Source organism: Polyergus mexicanus, unplaced genomic scaffold, assembly GCF_030449975.1.
Source record: "Polyergus mexicanus isolate NDT 795.1 unplaced genomic scaffold, iyPolMexi1.0 SCAF_26, whole genome shotgun sequence".
NCBI classification, from domain to species: Eukaryota; Metazoa; Arthropoda; class Insecta; order Hymenoptera; family Formicidae; genus Polyergus; species Polyergus mexicanus.
In genome coordinates, this window is record NW_027223346.1 from 4,588,962 (window position 1) to 4,607,007 (window position 18,046).

The window sequence follows — 18,046 nt, forward strand, 5'->3', positions numbered from 1 at the left end:
TCGGAGACGCAGGTGTGATACGAGAACGATTGTTGTAACAATGTACGTGTTGAGAGAAATATGTTCGCGAGAAAAATGACAGCTTTATATCTGTTTACTGCGCGAGGATTTCCCGGCGCGAGCGTTGCTTGCGTGGACTCAACTCACAGGCGCATAAAATGGGTATTACCCGGAGAGGCAGATAATGCAACGGGAAAAAATCTTAAGGGTACATCCCCCAGTCGAAAATTTGTATATAAGCGACCGAGATAAAGTAGACAGGCATCAGAAGTCGTTTCGCAGTAGAAACGGAAACATTCCTTACTTTCTTAGAAGAACACAATTAATATCAACTATGAAGCTGTTAATTTTTGTGTTAGCCTTATCATGTGCTATCGTTTATACGAGCGCCGATTTGTGGAAACCCGAACCACTGTCCACCGAACCAATTCTTCAACATGTAAGTAATTGTAACTTAAGTAATATATTATTAAAATAAATCAAATTTAAAATTTATAAGTTTATTTTAAATTCCACTTCATAGCTAAACTGATTCTTATACATCTTTTTTCTAATTATCATTTGATTACTTAATTATTTAAATTGAATACAACATACATGGATATTTCCCACGTATTTTAAATAAAAAAATACTTTTTTTATAAACATTATTAATTTTTTGCGCTACGTCAAATTATAACTATATATACGTATGGCTATACATATATTATATGTCGTACCCTAATTACTTCGTATTTCTTACGTGACTCACAAAGGCACCTGTCAAATCTGGAATTGTCATTGAATGGGAATTTCCTAGATTGAAAAGTACCTTTGTACCTTCGCGAATGATTTTTATTCTTCTTGCATACTTAACTTCCAAATACAGTAATAAATAAAAAAGCTATCTTTGGGAGGCATTTAAAGAGTTCTTTATTTTAAATATAAAGCATTGATATATCCAATTTAGATAATTTGTTAACCAAATGCAAATTTAAAAATAATCATGTAAGAATCAATTTAGAATCAATTCTTATTATAAATTCGAATTTAAAATAAATATGTCGAGAAATAAACATGTATTTTGTACACAAAAGAATTATATTTTCAGAATTGTTGATCTTCATCTTTACAGAATCCGCGTTCTCGTGACCAAGCCGAAAAGGATTTTGATGTAACCGATGGCTTTCGCTTCAGACGGGAAGCAAAACCACAAGAAACTTCAATAAACTTTCAGGGGACGCAGCCTTTGAGCGGTCCGAACCGCCAACCTAGCTGGGATCTTAACGCCAATCGCAATATTTATAACAATGGTCGCACAACGGCGGATATCTACGGAGGATTGAATAAAGTACCTGGACAACGAGTGCAGCCGCACGTCGGCGTCCAGGCTGAGAGAAACTTTGGCAAAGACGGTTTCATCAGAGGTCAAACTCAATTTCAACCACGCCCGGGAGGCCACGGGCTCTCTCCCTCGGTTGGTGTAACCGGTGGTTTTCGCTTCAGGAGAGAGGCAGAACCGCAAAGAGGTTCAATAAACTTCCAGGGGACGCAGCCTCTGAGCGGTCCAAACCGCCAACCTAGCTGGGATCTTAACGCCAATCGTAATATTTATAACAATGGTCGCACAACGGTGGACGTCTACGGAGGATTGAATAAAGTACCTGGACAACGAGTGCAGCCGCACGTCGGCGTCCAGGCTGAGAGAAACTTTGGCAAAGACGGTTTCATCAGAGGTCAAACTCAATTTCAGCCACGCCCGGGAGGCCATGGGCTCTCTCCCTCAGTTGGTGTAACCGGTGGTTTTCGATTCAGAAGGGCAGCCGAAGATGCTGATGAAGCAGTATCCGCCGAAGAATAGTAATTTTTAAGTTAATACTTAAATCAATATTATTTATATACACACATTTATAAAAAAAACTCATTTTTTAAGCCGATCTTCAAATTGTTAAGGCTATATTTATCTATGCATAAAACATATTTTACTATTCTATATATTGTTTACAAATTACGATGTTTTGAGGCTATTTTATGAAATATATGCATATTTTTTAATATTATCTATTTATATAAAGAAAATTGTATAGAATAATTTTTTTATGTACATTTAATAACTATTTTATGTTATAAATAAAGTAGTTGTCATTAGTTTTGAGATCTTATTATTAGATAGGTTAATACATTGAATCACTTAGAGGCTGCGTGTCGTGAAAATTTCTAACGCTTTATTATATAACGACTTTATATTAAATATATTTTCATTCTTCAAATATTTCATAATCAATTTTTGATTTCAAAGATTAAAAAAAATTTAGTTTTACAAAATAAATATAATTTCATTTAATTCTTACTACATATTTACGGAGTAAATAATCACTACAATGAAAAACACGTAGCGTCTCGATAAACACTTGACTGTATCAAATCGTGTCCGACGTTACATTGGTTGGTGTAATCTCGCGTGTAACTTAGCAGGTTCCCAAACGACTTGGCACTTTCGAGCGACGGGCAAATCCAATAACCCTCGACAAGCGTGACAAGGGCGCGGCGTTTTTTTCGCAGGAGGTCTCCGGACAACATGACGATTAAACGTTTTCGCCCGGGCGAGACGAACAGTAGTCATCCTGCACGTGGCCACTTCGACAATAGGCTGATAGAAGAGGCGAGGTGAACCCCTCCGCTGCCTAATAGCTGGGCATTAAATTTGTCAGTGATATTGCCGGGTGGGATCGCCTTGCCCTATCTGGATCATGAATGACGCGGGACGACTGAAATATGCCGCCACTCGTCTTTCATCCCCATCGCGAGGGGAATGGTTCGAATATATGCTGGACAATAGGAAGCAAAGACACTGCTCGAATAAACCCCCGCGTTTCGTGTTGTTCTTTTTCGCCACGTGTGCCAATCGAATAATCGGCATTCATCTAGTTGCTAGATCATCGATAAAAAAAGATATAGGAATTTAAGAAGTACTTAAATATCGAGATCTTAAAATTTATTTCCATTATATCTCATTTAAGAATCTCACAAAACTTGAACATCTAAGAATATTAAGATACATAAATATAAGAGAAATGAAAGATCTAAAAAATTTTGTATATATATATATGTATATTTCAAAATAATTTTATCTCTCGCAAAAGAAATCTTTAGAGAAAAATTCACGAGTCTTAAGTCTTAAGACAATAACTTCGAGGAAGAAAAGCAATCATTAACTTCGGTCTTTCAACTGACCCGTTTCAAAGTATCTCCGGTAAATAGCGTTTATTGCCAATCAGGTGATTTCGACGAGCAATTCGCTCGAGTGTATAATCGCGAGAAAGGACGCCGCAGTCCAAGGATACTGCAGACCACGTTTTTTGACAGATCGGCAGTGACCGTCTCCCGCTGATGCAGTCCCACGAAAGGAGATTGTCAGGAACGCCGAAATAGCAAATTAGAGAATTCCAAGGAATTCCTGTCTCTCCATCTTGCTTTGTTCTTATTCTTTCTTTATTGTATGTGATTTTTCTCAGCCCCGGGGAATTAATAATTAGCCGAAATTATAATAAGCCATATTAACATATTGACGTTTTGATTATTATGTTTTAAATTTAATTTTAATAATATATGTGTAAAATGTACTTTTTAACTATTTCTATCGTATTATTATATGTCTTTACATGCATCTCATCATCTCAACATATCATGTGCGCGATTCTTTTTATCTATATAGGTTTGAAATTGAGGAAAGAGAATCAAGAAAACATAGATTGACGTGGCGATGACATTTCGGGAAATGGATGCGATGTGAGAAGATAATCCGAAGAGATATCTTTATTGTTGCAACGACTAACAATATATTACTAATACAACAGTAGCGCCGATTCAACGACGAAGATTGCGAGCAGCTTATAATTTCAACCATGCTGTCGTCGACAGAATCGATTAATCATCGCCTTCTCATTGAAACGCCCAAAGAAAAAGCTTTGAGTTTAACATTCAGCGCGAAATGACGACGAGGACTTTTATGTGTGTGTATGTGGAAATAAGGAAAATAGAATCCGTTGAAATATGATTACAATTTTATCGGTCGTGGAATGCATTCTTATTGCGACGCTTTTTGATCTATATTACTGCTTTTTGTTTCCCGCTCTTCCTTTTCCTTTCGCTCGTCTTCTTGCTCCAGGTACGTATCCCATTTTTGCAGTCGCGCTTCAATCTCTGCATCAGTTTCTGTAATTCTGTAAGGAATATTTCGATACATTAACAAATATATATGTTTGCAATCAGTATTGCAATTAAACTACAGCGTTTATTGCAAATTGAATGAAGACAGATTGTACCGGCGATAGATAAATAATGCGAATATCACAAGAGACACTCTACTTCTCTCTCGATTGAGAGGGTTTATTCATGAGTAGATGCCAATTAAAATATTTCTCGAAAACGACAATATATTATAGCGTATCACGTGATAATTTAATTTTTTATAATTGATATTTTAATATTTGTTTAAAATAGCACACAAATATGTAAGAAAATACAGGAATGGCTTAGGTTTCTGATCGATCCAGATACCTGTTTCAACAACTATCGGTGTTGACTCTAAAGCCGGTATAGTAGGAATCAGCAATGGAATAACTCACTTGTATTTGGTCTTGCCATCCCAGATTTCTGCTGAGATCTTTCTCTGGCTGAACCAACGGCCGTTCAAAAGCTGTACGCAAGCTTGCGCCTCTGCCGGTTCTCGGAATGTGACTTGCGCTATTCCTTCAGGATGTCTCTAAAAAGAGAAAACAAATGCAAGGCGATCCATATAAGATATGGATCGAACACAGATCGTTTCATTTCATTGAATCACATTTTGACAGCCGATTGCATGTTAAAGTTAATATTATTGGAAATTAAACAGAACGTGGAAAATAATAATTTCAAAAAATTAAAATGTAATTAAAACTTACTGGTTTACAATTTTGTTTTGCCGAATTGATAGATCTTTTCTGTTTGATTGAACGAGGATACATCCGTAGGAAAATCCGTAGTAATAATATATTTTTTGGTATACATATAGTAACATTATATTATATATTTAGATATATAATAAAATCAATTTTTTTGTTTGATAAAGTAAAGTTTATACATAAGTTTCAAATTAATTTTCTTTTGTTTTTAATGTCAGTTGTAATCCGTAATTACAATTTACAGATTTTAATACCAAATTTCATATCTTCTTTTTTTCATTTACGGAAGAATTGTAGATATCATAGAATTCCATAAAACTTTCAGCGGATCTCCTTTGAGCCACTGCTTTAGCAAAACGTACGATAAGTACGACAGTAAAAGGCCATAATTCACTCTAGAACACATTGGCGGTAACACGTGCTCTTAAGATGAGAAAAAAATGGCAGCGAGATGCTTCTGGTAAATTAGGTAGCAGAACATAAAATCCCTCGCATAGTTTTTGAAGTCGATGCTATTTCTCATATCGTAGCATCAAAAGAATAACTATTCTGATAAAATAAGATTATATAATGTTACGTGGATTTTTGCTTTGTAAAAATCAGAACTCAAGACAAATTAATCAGCAAATTAAAATCGTCAAAAATATATATAAAGATTTCATTCTTCAAATAATATCAGATAGACAAATACAATGTCCATGTATGTCCGTGACAATAACAATGATAACCTTTCTAATTGTAAACAAAAATAGAGAAAGTGGAAAGAAAAAGAAAGATATACTATATATATATATACACGGAAAGGAGTGTGACATGTCACATGTCGTACGGATGGAATGTACTTTCATTCCATTGAATAGTTTCGCGGTTGAGGCGCAAAGATTGGGAGTATCTCTCGCTTCTCGCCTCTCGATTTATGGGGATTAGGGAGACCCTCTTTCGAAAGCGTTTTCTTGCCTATTCTCTCTCTCTCTCTCTCTCTCTCTCTCTCTCTCTTGCCTATTCCGTGAAATTCAGTCGCTAAAAATACCCCGAGGAGGGTCGATCACTTGATTCAATTTAAAGGAGAAACGGCGGTTTCAACAAACAGTTTAAATATATTAAGAGTTCGTGTTTCAGATTCGCAATATTCACAGTTTTTAACTATTACCATATTAGAGAGAATATGATGAGAAAATTTTAATTATTATTTGAATTGTGTTTAATAATTATCCAGCGATTAAAATTAATAACGTTTAGCAAGAGCAATATTACAAATGCACAGAAATAAAAATAAGAACTCACGTCATAAATGACGACTTTTTTGACGTCACCGCATTTGAGGCACTCGGATCGGATATCCTGCTGGTACTCCAGGAGCAGCTGGACTTCCCTGTCGAAATCCTCCGGTGTGAAAAGGTTCTTTAAGATAACTACCCTTTCACACTTCAACGGTTCGCCCCGCATGCGCTCCGGTCGCCAGTCAAACAATCTATTATTTGTAAACAAATAATGGCACAAAACCTAATGAAAAGATATAGCAATAAGAATTATATTCAGATCAATCAGAGATGAGCGTTTCTTCTCAAGATTCATTTTAAATCCTTTATAATTCTTATTAGCGGTCGCAATCTTTAAAACTATAGCTTTCATCGACAAAAATAACAGCGAATAATTCTGCATCTTTCAAATCTACACGTTATACAATATATAATGTCGACTCACTGCTATCGTTATTAAAGCGACGTTTCTCAATGATTAAAGAACGCCGACAAATATTGCTGATTCAGCACAAATTGTCGTGTATCGTGCCGGATAATCGAGAACAAAACTCGTCAGCCGTGAAAATAGTCGCGATGATGGACAGATCGTGGCTCACGACCTCTACTTCTCGGAATGGCTTGGGGGAAATAATAACGTCGATAGGAAACGTTACAGCGCGCCAACGCGCATAGATTCACAACGGTTGTCGAAAGAGCGTGTTGCTGCAAAGACTACTTCCGGCCGGCAAACGTGGGCCCGCACACGTTCGCCGATAACTGGTTTTCGCAAAGTTCAGGGCGTTGACCCTGCGCTCGCGACCTACGCCGGATAACGAGACGATGCGGACGATAAAAATGACAGAGATGCGTCTCGCGATCGGACAATACGATGAAATGAAATATGACGTGGCGCGAGGAGATCGCTTCGAAATCGATGTTAAAGACGAAGCGTGGACGGTACGTTTTTGAAGATAAAGTTATTTCATTATAATTGTTCCTATATCTTATCACGATTGCATATTAATTCAATCACGATTGAATCGTAAAATCAATGTAAAATCATTATAAATGCGTACAAGACCAAACATATTTTTTTTTCTGGATCAAACAAGAAACGCTCGATTTCGTCGCTTGGAAATCAATGTTATTCGGCGCAATCACGCGTTTCGATCAACGAATTGCGTCTCCCTTGCAATCTTGCTGGAAGTGCACCGTGCCCGTATAATTTTGGGTCCGCCTGTATGCACGGGCCGACAGACTAAATGCGGGTAATCGACGTGCACAGTTGCCTTTGTCGGAACAACCGCCAACGCCAAGCAGTCTGGCGGCTACGAGTCGATATGGCAGCGCAATTGTAAAAGCCTTTACGTAATACGTGTTACACGCGCATAAGGCACGTATATGTGAAAACGTTTCTTTCATATTATCGTTCATAATCGAGCATCGTAATTCGAAATCATCGCGATGCTGTTTTAACCGAGCCGCCCGCGACACGTGTGTAACGCGATGCATAGAGGCCTTAATAAGATACATACACGCGTGGCGATCGCATCTGTGATCGTGAAACATATCTTGATCCCCCCTCCGGGGGATACGCCGTCTCGCACGGACGCGAACGAAAAGAGAGATGAATGGACCGAGGAGAAACCGAGGAGAAACGCGACCATCCCGATTTCGCAAGGCGATTCGACGAAACCCGAATTATAAGGAGCGACTCGGCAGGAAGTGACACCACCGCTTTAAAAGCAGATAAGGCGTGGCGAGCATTTCCAGTAAAGATAAATTTATACTAGATATATTTTATTTAATAAATTTATATTTATAAAATATACATTCATTAAATAAAAAATATAAATGAATATAAAAAATACGGATGTATTTAAATTCATATTTTTGTATTTTACGGAACACACGCGCGAGCGATTACTTAATCGTTAACTTTAATCAACATTAAACGTTTTAAAATTCGTCATTCATAAAATTTTTAGAGACTTACTTTTCTTGTATCTTCTTCTGCCGCTCCTTATCCTTTTTTTTCCGCTTCGGTTTCAGCGCGGGATCATATTCGCCCTTCATTTGGAACTTTGCCCTCTGAACCGATAATGTTTTCCCTCGGATTTGCGAGCCGTCCAAAATTTTCAGCGCCAGATCCACCGACTCAACCTAGAACAAATATTAAAATAAATAACCGACGATAAATCGCGGCTTGATGAAAGTTCTTTCAAGATTAAACACAAAAAACGGATGTTGCGTTATTTAACAAATTTCGCGTATATTGTACCGATAATAATTAACGCAGGACGTAAAAGAGGCGGCGTTAATAGGCTGCACTTCCTACTTATTGTGCCAAAGTAATTGCCATTGTTACCTGGCAATATGTAAGAGCGACAAGTCTGTGTAGTAAAAATTCGCGATCGATTTAAATACGTTTCATTACCCAGCTACGCCCACGACACAATTGCCGAAAAAAAAACAAATTCCGGCTTACATGCGAAAGGTTTGGCCATAGATTCATGAATGGGCGTATTCCCCATTTATATATAATGGCCATTTAATTAAGCAGATCGGTCCTTTCATCGCGCAATCCGGTCTTTCAACCGTCGTAAGCGTAATTCAAATTTTCGCGATCGCATTAGCCAAATAAGAACGGAATCAGCTTATATTGTGTTATTTCTATTAATTATTTCAAGATATTTCTAAAAATTTTCTTCTTCTAAATCTTTTCATCGTATACAGAAAAAAGATATATTCTATGGAACTTTAACAATACGTGCGAAAAAAGACTATGCTGACTACGGATACTAGAGATTAGAAAAGGACTGAAATTAAACATGTATCCCGAACTTAATCCACCAATCGTTACATCATCAAAACTAAGTTATATTTCTGAGCATTTTTAATGATTTCAAAGAAGTCCCATAGAGCTCGTAGTATAGGGAAGCCATAAAAACTTAAATAACTTATCGCTCCAAAACATAGACAGTTACATACGTATGTATATGTAAACGGATGTCAATTCTGTATTCGCAGCATTTCGAGAATTATTGTATTTCCAGCTGTTGCGCACCATCGTTCGTTCCGAACGTCCGATGCGTCAAAAAATTGTTTAAAATATGTATCAGAAATAGCGAAACAGTTCCCGCGGAGTAATGGTGTCACGTTTATTGCTACAAAACTCGTAAAACATAAGCCGCTTAGGGCCATTTTAACCGTGACTTCATACCACTCATGGACGGATACCAAAAATAGAGCAGGAAATAAATGACAAGAAATAACTCTATTTGCTAACACCTTTCATCCTTCAAAGAAAGATACGACAAATATTGTGCATCGACAGATGGATGAATGAAAAGTACGTAATAGATCGAGAATAAAAATTTCTATAACCATGAACAAATTTTCGAAGAAGAGATAGTGGAAGCACAAATGAAATTTTGCATTTTGCTGGATATCTCGCATATAATAGAACGGCCGGCTTTTGTTATACATGCATTCGGCATGATAATACACGATGAAGCAGCACGTGACGAGAATGGCCAGAGTGTCTAGATACGCACACGACGCGATGCCGGCGATGGATGACGTAATGATCCCGAGACAACTCTCCCTTGTAACGATGACCTAAAAAATAGTTTCCTACTCTGCTTGATATCTCGAGAAGATCGAGAGACCAAGTGTAAAGAATATTCCGGGAAGTATTCAGAAGCGGTCGCAATGATTTATCGTCGACCCACTTAAACGAAATCCCTGTTGAAAGTAAGAATAATTTTCGCTTCGATACGACGCGTCACGAAATTGTTACAAATCGAGAATTTATAGCAATGTAATTTGAAGGAAGTTAGCTGGAGAGAAAAGGACGCAATAGCTATCGGCGATGCGTGTTCGTCTGGGAACGTAAGAATTCTAGACTCAAGGATATCCACACACGAGAAATAAAGAGTCGCGTAAATACACCTTGAGAACCTGCGGACGTATAAAGGGTCTCGCTATTCCTTCGACGCATCATCATCCATTGAAACACCCACGCGCCAGACAGCTTCAAGGCTTCGCTCTTCTCTTTTTCTTTTAACACATCTCGTTTTCGTTTAACCCTTAACCAGTGGGACGCGAGCGGAAAGCGACGTGACCGCTGACGTCATCATCTCCACAGGACTCGCAAAGTAATTTAAATAGGATCTCCTTTTTCAATTCCTATCGCATGATCGGTCTCTCTCGTGAGACAGCACTGATTTCTTGCCGTGGTTGTTAACGCCGTTAGGTCTTGGTACACGATATAGCGATGTCGAGAAAGTTATAATCACGCAATATTCATATACACATATAATTATTTTTTTCTATTAAGATCAGGCTCTTGGAAACAGAATTAAGGTGGAGTAGGCACATAGAGCTACGTGCACACGCGTGCGCTAGATAATGCGTGAAACGATGATCTACATAGTCGACATAGCAGACATAGATTATCGTTGTTCACGCGTAAACGCCCAACAGTGATTAAAATGCTGGTTTTGCTGGAAATGTGATTCCAGCCTTTCCAGATCCAGCTCTCTCTCTCTCTCTCTCTCTCTCTCTCTCTCTCTCTCTCTCTCGAGACCAATGAGAAATGGGACTCGACTTATTGTCAGGATCCTCGACCACCCAGACGCAAGTTCCCGCGGTCATCTCGCCGCACATACAGCCTATGTTAGATCACTGCAATTACGGTGTACCCTCGTATCCAGTTCACGTTAAATTACACGCGTTCCTCCAGTCGATATACACGTAAAGCATCACAATCGTCAAGGGCTCACTCTTAAAGAGAGAAATATATATATATATATATTTCTCTCTTAATATATATATATATATATATATATATATATTAAGAGAGAAGCAGAGAACATATTTTTCCGTTTTTCAATCAAAAGTACATATTCACATTTTAGAGCTTCCTGATGTAATTAACACATTTACGGATGGCTCGATAAAAATAGATTCGGCATTTTCGCATTTCATGATTGTCTTTCTATGTGCGTAATTAGCTCTCTCGTTCCTCCTAGCCATGTAGGCATGGCTACGTACTAAGAATACATAAATTAGACAATTACGTGACTGCTTGCCAAAGTGGTTCTCTGATAAGATAAGCTTCCTCGAATGTACACATCGCGGTGCGATTTCCTTAATGACTAATACCTAACGATGTAACCGCGTACGCGTAGCAGTTTAAAATCTCATTGAATAATTTAATAAAAAGTCAAGCTGTGTTTATCGTGTACAAGATGCTGAATAGATACACGAAACGCTACCTACGTGTAAGAGAGCGTCGGAAGTTACGCATTTATCTGCGTGTAACGTTGATTAATGACAGACGATGAGATTTCGAGGTACCATGAACACATCACAGTTATTACGGGATGTCGTGTTTCTAACACGCCTCGAAATGAATACTGACGTTCCCCCCTAAGCAACTATAGTTAGCCAATGTCTATTATCATTACTGTACTGGCGCCAGGCCAAATTTCTCGCGGAAATGCATTAAATACCGTGGTTGCACACGCGACAAGAAAATTCGCTGGAATTCTCAAGAACAGGAAAGAACTTTTCTCGAAGAACTTGGTTATATCTAATCGATTATATAGATAAATACGAATATCAATCCTGAAATAATCCTCAGCAATATTTCAATCAATTATTGCGAGTTTATGCGAATGATGATAATTTACAAACAAATCTTGCTTCTTCCAAGTTTTACACCGTTGACGATATTATATCTTGCATTCCAGCTACTGCCAGTTCTGTAATTGTGGAGAGACAAGTTGAAGTGTAAAGCTAAGAAGAACGTGCAGAAGGTTCGGAGAACTCTTGCGCTCCGAAGAGCTGTCAATGGAAAAAAAAATTTCCAACGACGATTCAAGATCATTTTAAATCCTGTCTCAACTAGATAGTAGAAATCTCTCAAAGTGACATTGTAAAACCTCCAGCGCGACATATCCTGTCACTTTCTTAATATATCTTGTCATTTTTGAATGAAGAAGAAATGAGGAATAAATGATAAGACGCATCGAACAATGGTATTGACATCGTGTTGATTTAAAGACAGCATAAATGACGGGAGCATCTGTATATATGTATATATATCGCACGTCACGTTGACTCAACTGAGGGTTCAAAGTGAATTCATCATGAAAATGATTGGTGCTACGCCTACGCTATTGGCGTTTAAGATCGCGGTTGTTCCATTTATTTGCATCGCGCAAAATGCCAGAGATGAGTCAGACAATTGCACTCGATGATCACGCATGCAAGTTTCATAACATTGTGGCGTCATTTACAGTCGCGGTCCAACCGAACGTATCATCGCGCGAAACGCGAGCCGAATTTTTATAGCCCAATTTGCCTCATGGGATTACGACGCCAATCAAAAAGTCCTTTCGACTTAAAAAGTTATAAGAAAAAATTGTTATTGTATGAAACTCTATGGCTCTTATATTGGAGTAAATTTAAACCGATATAGAATTGACAAGTAAATGCAATAAAATGCAATTCAAGATCGATAAAGTCTCTTTCCCCACAGATACAACATTCATTAAGATTTTTATTTTACCTTTTAGATAATATTGTACATCGCTGTGTCGTGCAGCGCGATATCTCAAGTGGTACCAGACAGCTCCGGTTTCTCTTGAGAAGCATATTTCGGGATGCACTTTCACTTTGTAGATAAATGACGAGGGAAGTTGTAAGATATCTTCCGAACTATTAGTAAAATTTTATTCATCAAGGGACGCTCTCAAATTAGAATAAAATGATGTCTTCTAATGATGTTTGCAACATATTGCTGCGTTTTATTAAAAATGACTATTTATATATTCGTGCAGGTACTAAATCTTCATCAATCTCACATTCGTTTAATTTCTGTCTCTTCAAAATGTCATATGGGATGATTCTGGACTGCCTTTGCAAGTTCTGGCGGTCAAATTCATTCAGTAAGTATATCTTCTGATTTACGATGAGTGCTGCATCCTTTCGCCATTTTATATGATTGTTCTTTTAAACTCCGCGTAGAGACTCCGCGATAAAACCCTCCCTATATTAGGCGAAGTGTCTCTTCTAAGAGACGACACCGCGCATCGCGAGCAGATATATGCGCGGCACATTTTGCAAAACCGGTTTCCGGAATTCCATAAAGTCCGAAGTGTGTGCGAGCGCGCATGGAGGCTCGTAAAAAAATCGCCGTTTTATGTTTCTCGTAGTTTTTATGCCGCAAAGGAGAGACGATGAGCCGTTCCTCGTCGACGGCACAATTAGGAAACCGTCGACACTTCGATATCTAACTAACGACATCGCCGGAAATTACGGCTTCGCAAATTGCGGATTTTTTCCCGCGGCAAAAAAAAAAAAAAGAGAAAGAAACTGGTCGTGAATGAATATACATAAGAGTCGAGAGCCGAGGGCGAGACAACTATTACGCCGATTTTTTTCCTTGGCCTCTTGACGATTATACGGCCGACGAGTGAAAGATTACTTAACTCTTTCAGCAGCAAATAAAGAAATCGATATGTTTACAAATATTCGGCTAACATATCATATGTGTCACCTGCAGTCGCAGTTGTAATGATGTATGATGTACCTGATCTTCCTGTTGCTTCGAAAGAGCCGATCTTCCTTTCGCGGCGACTGCACGTGAAAGAACGTGCCCTCTTGTAAATCTATAGTCAGACAGTCTCAGGAAGATCAAGTTCTTCCGACGTTTCGATTGCAGTGGCAAATGGCAATGCTTTGTGGTCTGCGTGGTATGGATTGTATCATGGTAAAACTTAATTTTGGGAGGATGCCAAATTTTTCAGCTCTATTATTGATTTATTTTTTGACAGAATTTAACTTTTCTAATGTATATTTCTGTATGTTTGTGAGAGAAATTTAGAAACACACGTAACATGCGTTAAAAGTACGCACGGTCGTATGCCTAATATGAAGATCTAATGCATTCCTCGAACGGAATTGCCTTTTTATTTGTATCATTAATTGAATTTAAAATACAAGCCTAAAATATTAAAAATCAATTTGTAAAGAAAATAAATTAATTTATTTTATTCTAAAAAAATATTTGTTCTCCGTTATTAAAGAACTTATACTGAAGTGGGATTAATTCTCTCTCAAGTGCACAGAAGCTCAGGAAATTTTTTCTGTATACTAATAAGGGTATACAAGCTTGAAAACATGAGCTAACAATTTAAAATGACGATTGACTTGACGTCACATTATACTGACGTAATCGTATATGGCGATGATGATCCTCAAGCCATAAACATGACCACTGTATCTACATCTCCATAATGCCTGATGCAATATCTAGAATTATTTGAATCTGTCAATCGCTCCGTTGTGATTTCAGGCACGCAGTCGTCAACCCATCCCAAATTGCAATTCCGCGAATTGCAGCATTCCCAGTGTACCTTTCAAAGCATCAGGAATGCACAAATGAATCGTCCTCATAGTAGTTTGAACGTAACCTCGACCACGCCATCACCCAAACGTAGAGCCTGTGTTTATAGGTAATAAAAAATAAAAAATCAAATAAAAAATCACGCTTCTGTCTTTCACTCTTTGAAGTTCATATAAAACATTCCAACATGAAATGTGCAATATTTAGATGTATAGATAGTTCGAGAATGGGCAATATTTAAAAGTTATAGATTATTTTAAATACCTTTATCACAAAAAATTACAAAAATATGAATTCTATGTAAATCACAAGAATGCAATATCGCTATTTATACATTCGCGTGCACAATAAACATATACAATAGATATATGAAAATAGCTTTCTACGGTAAAAAGAAGAGAAGCGTGGATATATTAAAAATGCGATATATTTTATGCAAGCGCGATAGCAAGTACAAATAGAAATCATGCGTAATAATGATCACAAATGAGCATATCGGTGTATTTTCAGAGATATTAAATGAAATATCATAGAGATGGTATTTCTAATACATGTAATATAATAGCCGAATTTTCAAAGTGCATTTCATATTTTCTACGCGCATGCATTGTGTTTCTTCTCCGTTTCGTTCTTAATTTCTTTATAGCTGTCGTTGACATACTTTTCCCGTATTATTATCTTGCCACGTCTCTGCAAGTGATAAGTAAACCCATATTAAGTTAGCCCCCCCACCAACGCCAAATTAAATCAAATACATCAAATAATTTAGTGCTAATTATGTGCTAATTAGTTGCCGTAGTCCGAATTTTGTTGCTCAAACCGTTTAGCAGGAATTTACATTCAAAGTGGGGGGTGCTAGCTTGACATTAAGCCAGCCCCCCCCCATAGTGAAAAAAATATATATAAAGCTCGAATCAAAAAATAAAATACACTAGAATCTGTTGCTATGTTGTTGCTCTAAAATAACATAAAAATATTTTTAAAAAAGTATATTATTTAATTAATACCACTATATACTCAGTCTCGCCGCGCCGCACCATTCACTTGCGCGAAGTAAAAGTAAATAAAAAAATGTATTGCTCGCATGTATTTGGTACTGAAATAATCTGTGGACAATATACTGTCGAAATATATGAGAAACTGAATTTGTTGCTCGTCTTAAAGTATTAAAAATCGATACTTTGTCGCCGCGGACCCTATACGACGCGCTATTATATTATATAAACTAACTAAAAGAATTTGTTGCTCGCATGTTTTTGGTATTAAAATAATCTGTGGACAATATACTATCGAAATATATAAGAAACTGAATTTGTTGCTCCTCTTGCTTTTTTAAGAATGACGCGTTAAAGATATATGTTAAGATTACAGAGTGATCAGAGTTAAATAAAATGTAATCGTATTAATGATGATTTCGAATGCTAATAAAATAGTAAAATTAATGCGCTCAACGATTATAATTATGAAATCATTAATAATCATCAATGATGAATAATAGAAATAATCAAGGCAAAGATAATATGGTCAGTTTTAATTCTAAATATTTATATGATTATCAGATTATAAATAATTAATCAAAAACAACTCGATTTTTCAATACCATCGTTTCCGTAAATTAAAAAATAAATTGACATGCATATTGTTAATTTCGTTAATGCACATGTTGGATAATTTTCATTCTCTAAAAATGACGCGTTAAGGATATTAAGATTACAGAGTGATCAGAGTTAAATAAAATGTAATCGTATTAATGATCGAGTTCGAATGCTGATAAAATAGTAAAATTAATGCGCTCAACGATTATAATTATGAAATCATCAGTAATCATCAATGACGAATAATAGAAATAATCAAGGCAAAAATAATATGGTCAGTTTTAATTCTAAATATTTATATGATTAATTTTGTTAATGCACATGTTTGATAATTTTCATTCTCTAAAAATGACGCGTTAAAGATGTTAAGATTACAGAGTGATCAGAGTTAAATAAAATGTAATCGTATTAATGATGATTTCGAATGCTAATAAAATAGTAAAATTAATGCGCTCAACGATTATAATTATGAAATCATTAATAATCATCAATGATGAATAATAGAAATAATCAAGGCAAAGATAATATGGTCAGTTTTAATTCTAAATATTTATATGATTATCAGATTATAAATAATTAATCAAAAACAACTCGATTTTTCAATACCATCGTTTCCGTAAATTAAAAAATAAATTGACATGCATATTGTTAATTTCGTTAATGCACATGTTGGATAATTTTCATTCTCTAAAAATGACGCGTTAAAGATGTTAAGATTACAGAGTAATCAGAGTTAAATAAAATGTAATCGTATTAATGATGATTTCGAATGCTAATAAAATAGTAAAATTAATGCGCTCAACGATTATAATTATGAAATCATTAGTAATCATCAATGACGAATAATAGAAATAATCAAGGCAAAGATAATATGGTCAGTTATAATTCTAAATATTTATACATGAGTTATAAATCATTAATAATAAAAAAAAAAACCAGATTTTTCAATACTATTGTTTCCATAAACTAAAAATTATATTGACAATTTTAAATGTTTAATAATAAATTCTACTGACCGACCAATGCACCGCCCTTGCATGTCTCACTTCTTTCTGCATCTGGTCATCGCGAGATCCTTTCCGTTTCCGGTTGCTCCCTTCGCTTCAAATTGAGACGAGACAGTCTATCAATTTGTCCACTCATGCATAATCACTATTCTCATAATCACTATTTCACTCGTAGTCCAAAATCCGCCATATGCAATGACGCGGTAAAATTATTTCCATGCCAATTATAAACATGAAAGAACATATAATCGCGTATTAATAAATGGACGGAGACGATTTTCCGTGATTCTAATCGACATTCCCGATACTCACGACATCCACTTTATACACGGGATAAACTTGTGATGGATAAAAAAACGCGAGAAATACGGAAAGAATATTTCAATCTCGCAGACTAATGCAATACGACGGTTACTGTAACGGTTACGGAAAATTTAGGCAGGTTGAGTAGTAGTAGATGGGGAGGGGGGAACGCGTCGTCGAATATCCGTTCCAGGAAAAGGAGCGAGCGCGTCTCTTCCAAGAAATAAACCGTACGCGAAAAATCCTGCGCGAGATAAATCAAACTAGCTCGAGCGACGCTCTTTTGCGATCTCGATTTATGAAATTGTGAATATAACTCTGAAAAAAGGATTACATTTGAAAACAATATTAAAGAATATTAAAGCAGAAACGTGTGGAACGCGACGCGCTTATATTTTCAACGCAATATTATTATATACGACAGCGAGTAAATTATTTCAGCGCCTAAAAATATGTTAAATAATGTATTCATCGATCGTTGTATCGTATTATAAAGTCGATATATCAAAACTACAAATTACTCTCGATTCGGATATTTCGAATATTCGTTCGGATGCGA

At 36.5% G+C, this 18,046-nt stretch overlaps 2 protein-coding genes across 2 annotated transcripts in view; one reads left to right on the forward strand and one right to left on the reverse strand.

Moving 5' to 3' along the window:
* Nucleotides 1–279: 279 nt before the first annotated feature.
* LOC138943278 (uncharacterized) lies at nt 280–2,041 on the forward strand. Its single transcript, XM_070313971.1, has 2 exons — nt 280–439; nt 1,115–2,041. The coding sequence occupies exons 1-2, from the start codon at nt 335–337 to the stop codon at nt 1,838–1,840; spliced, it is 831 nt and encodes a 276-aa protein (XP_070170072.1). The 5' UTR covers nt 280–334; the 3' UTR covers nt 1,841–2,041.
* Nucleotides 2,042–3,612: 1,571 nt separating this feature from the next.
* Nucleotides 3,613–18,046, reverse strand: part of Barc (RRM1_TatSF1_like and RRM2_TatSF1_like domain-containing protein barc) — a 30,746-nt gene continuing 16,312 nt past the window's right edge. Inside the window, exons 3-6 of the mRNA XM_070314041.1 lie at nt 8,160–8,326; nt 6,207–6,393; nt 4,608–4,744; nt 3,613–4,202 (exon numbers count right to left, since the gene is read on the reverse strand). Coding sequence (XP_070170142.1) covers nt 4,067–4,202; nt 4,608–4,744; nt 6,207–6,393; nt 8,160–8,326 — 627 coding nt within the window. The 3' untranslated portion in view covers nt 3,613–4,066. The remainder of the gene's footprint in view (nt 4,203–4,607; nt 4,745–6,206; nt 6,394–8,159; nt 8,327–18,046) is intronic.

Excerpts from the sequence above, each read along its gene's own strand:
- LOC138943278 (XM_070313971.1), top strand. The coding sequence starts at position 335 with ATGAAGCTGTTAATTTTTGTGTTAGCCTTATCATGTGCTATCGTTTAT. Across the intron at positions 440-1,114 it reads CCGAACCAATTCTTCAACAT|AATCCGCGTTCTCGTGACCA; the intron begins GTAAGTAATTGT and ends TCATCTTTACAG.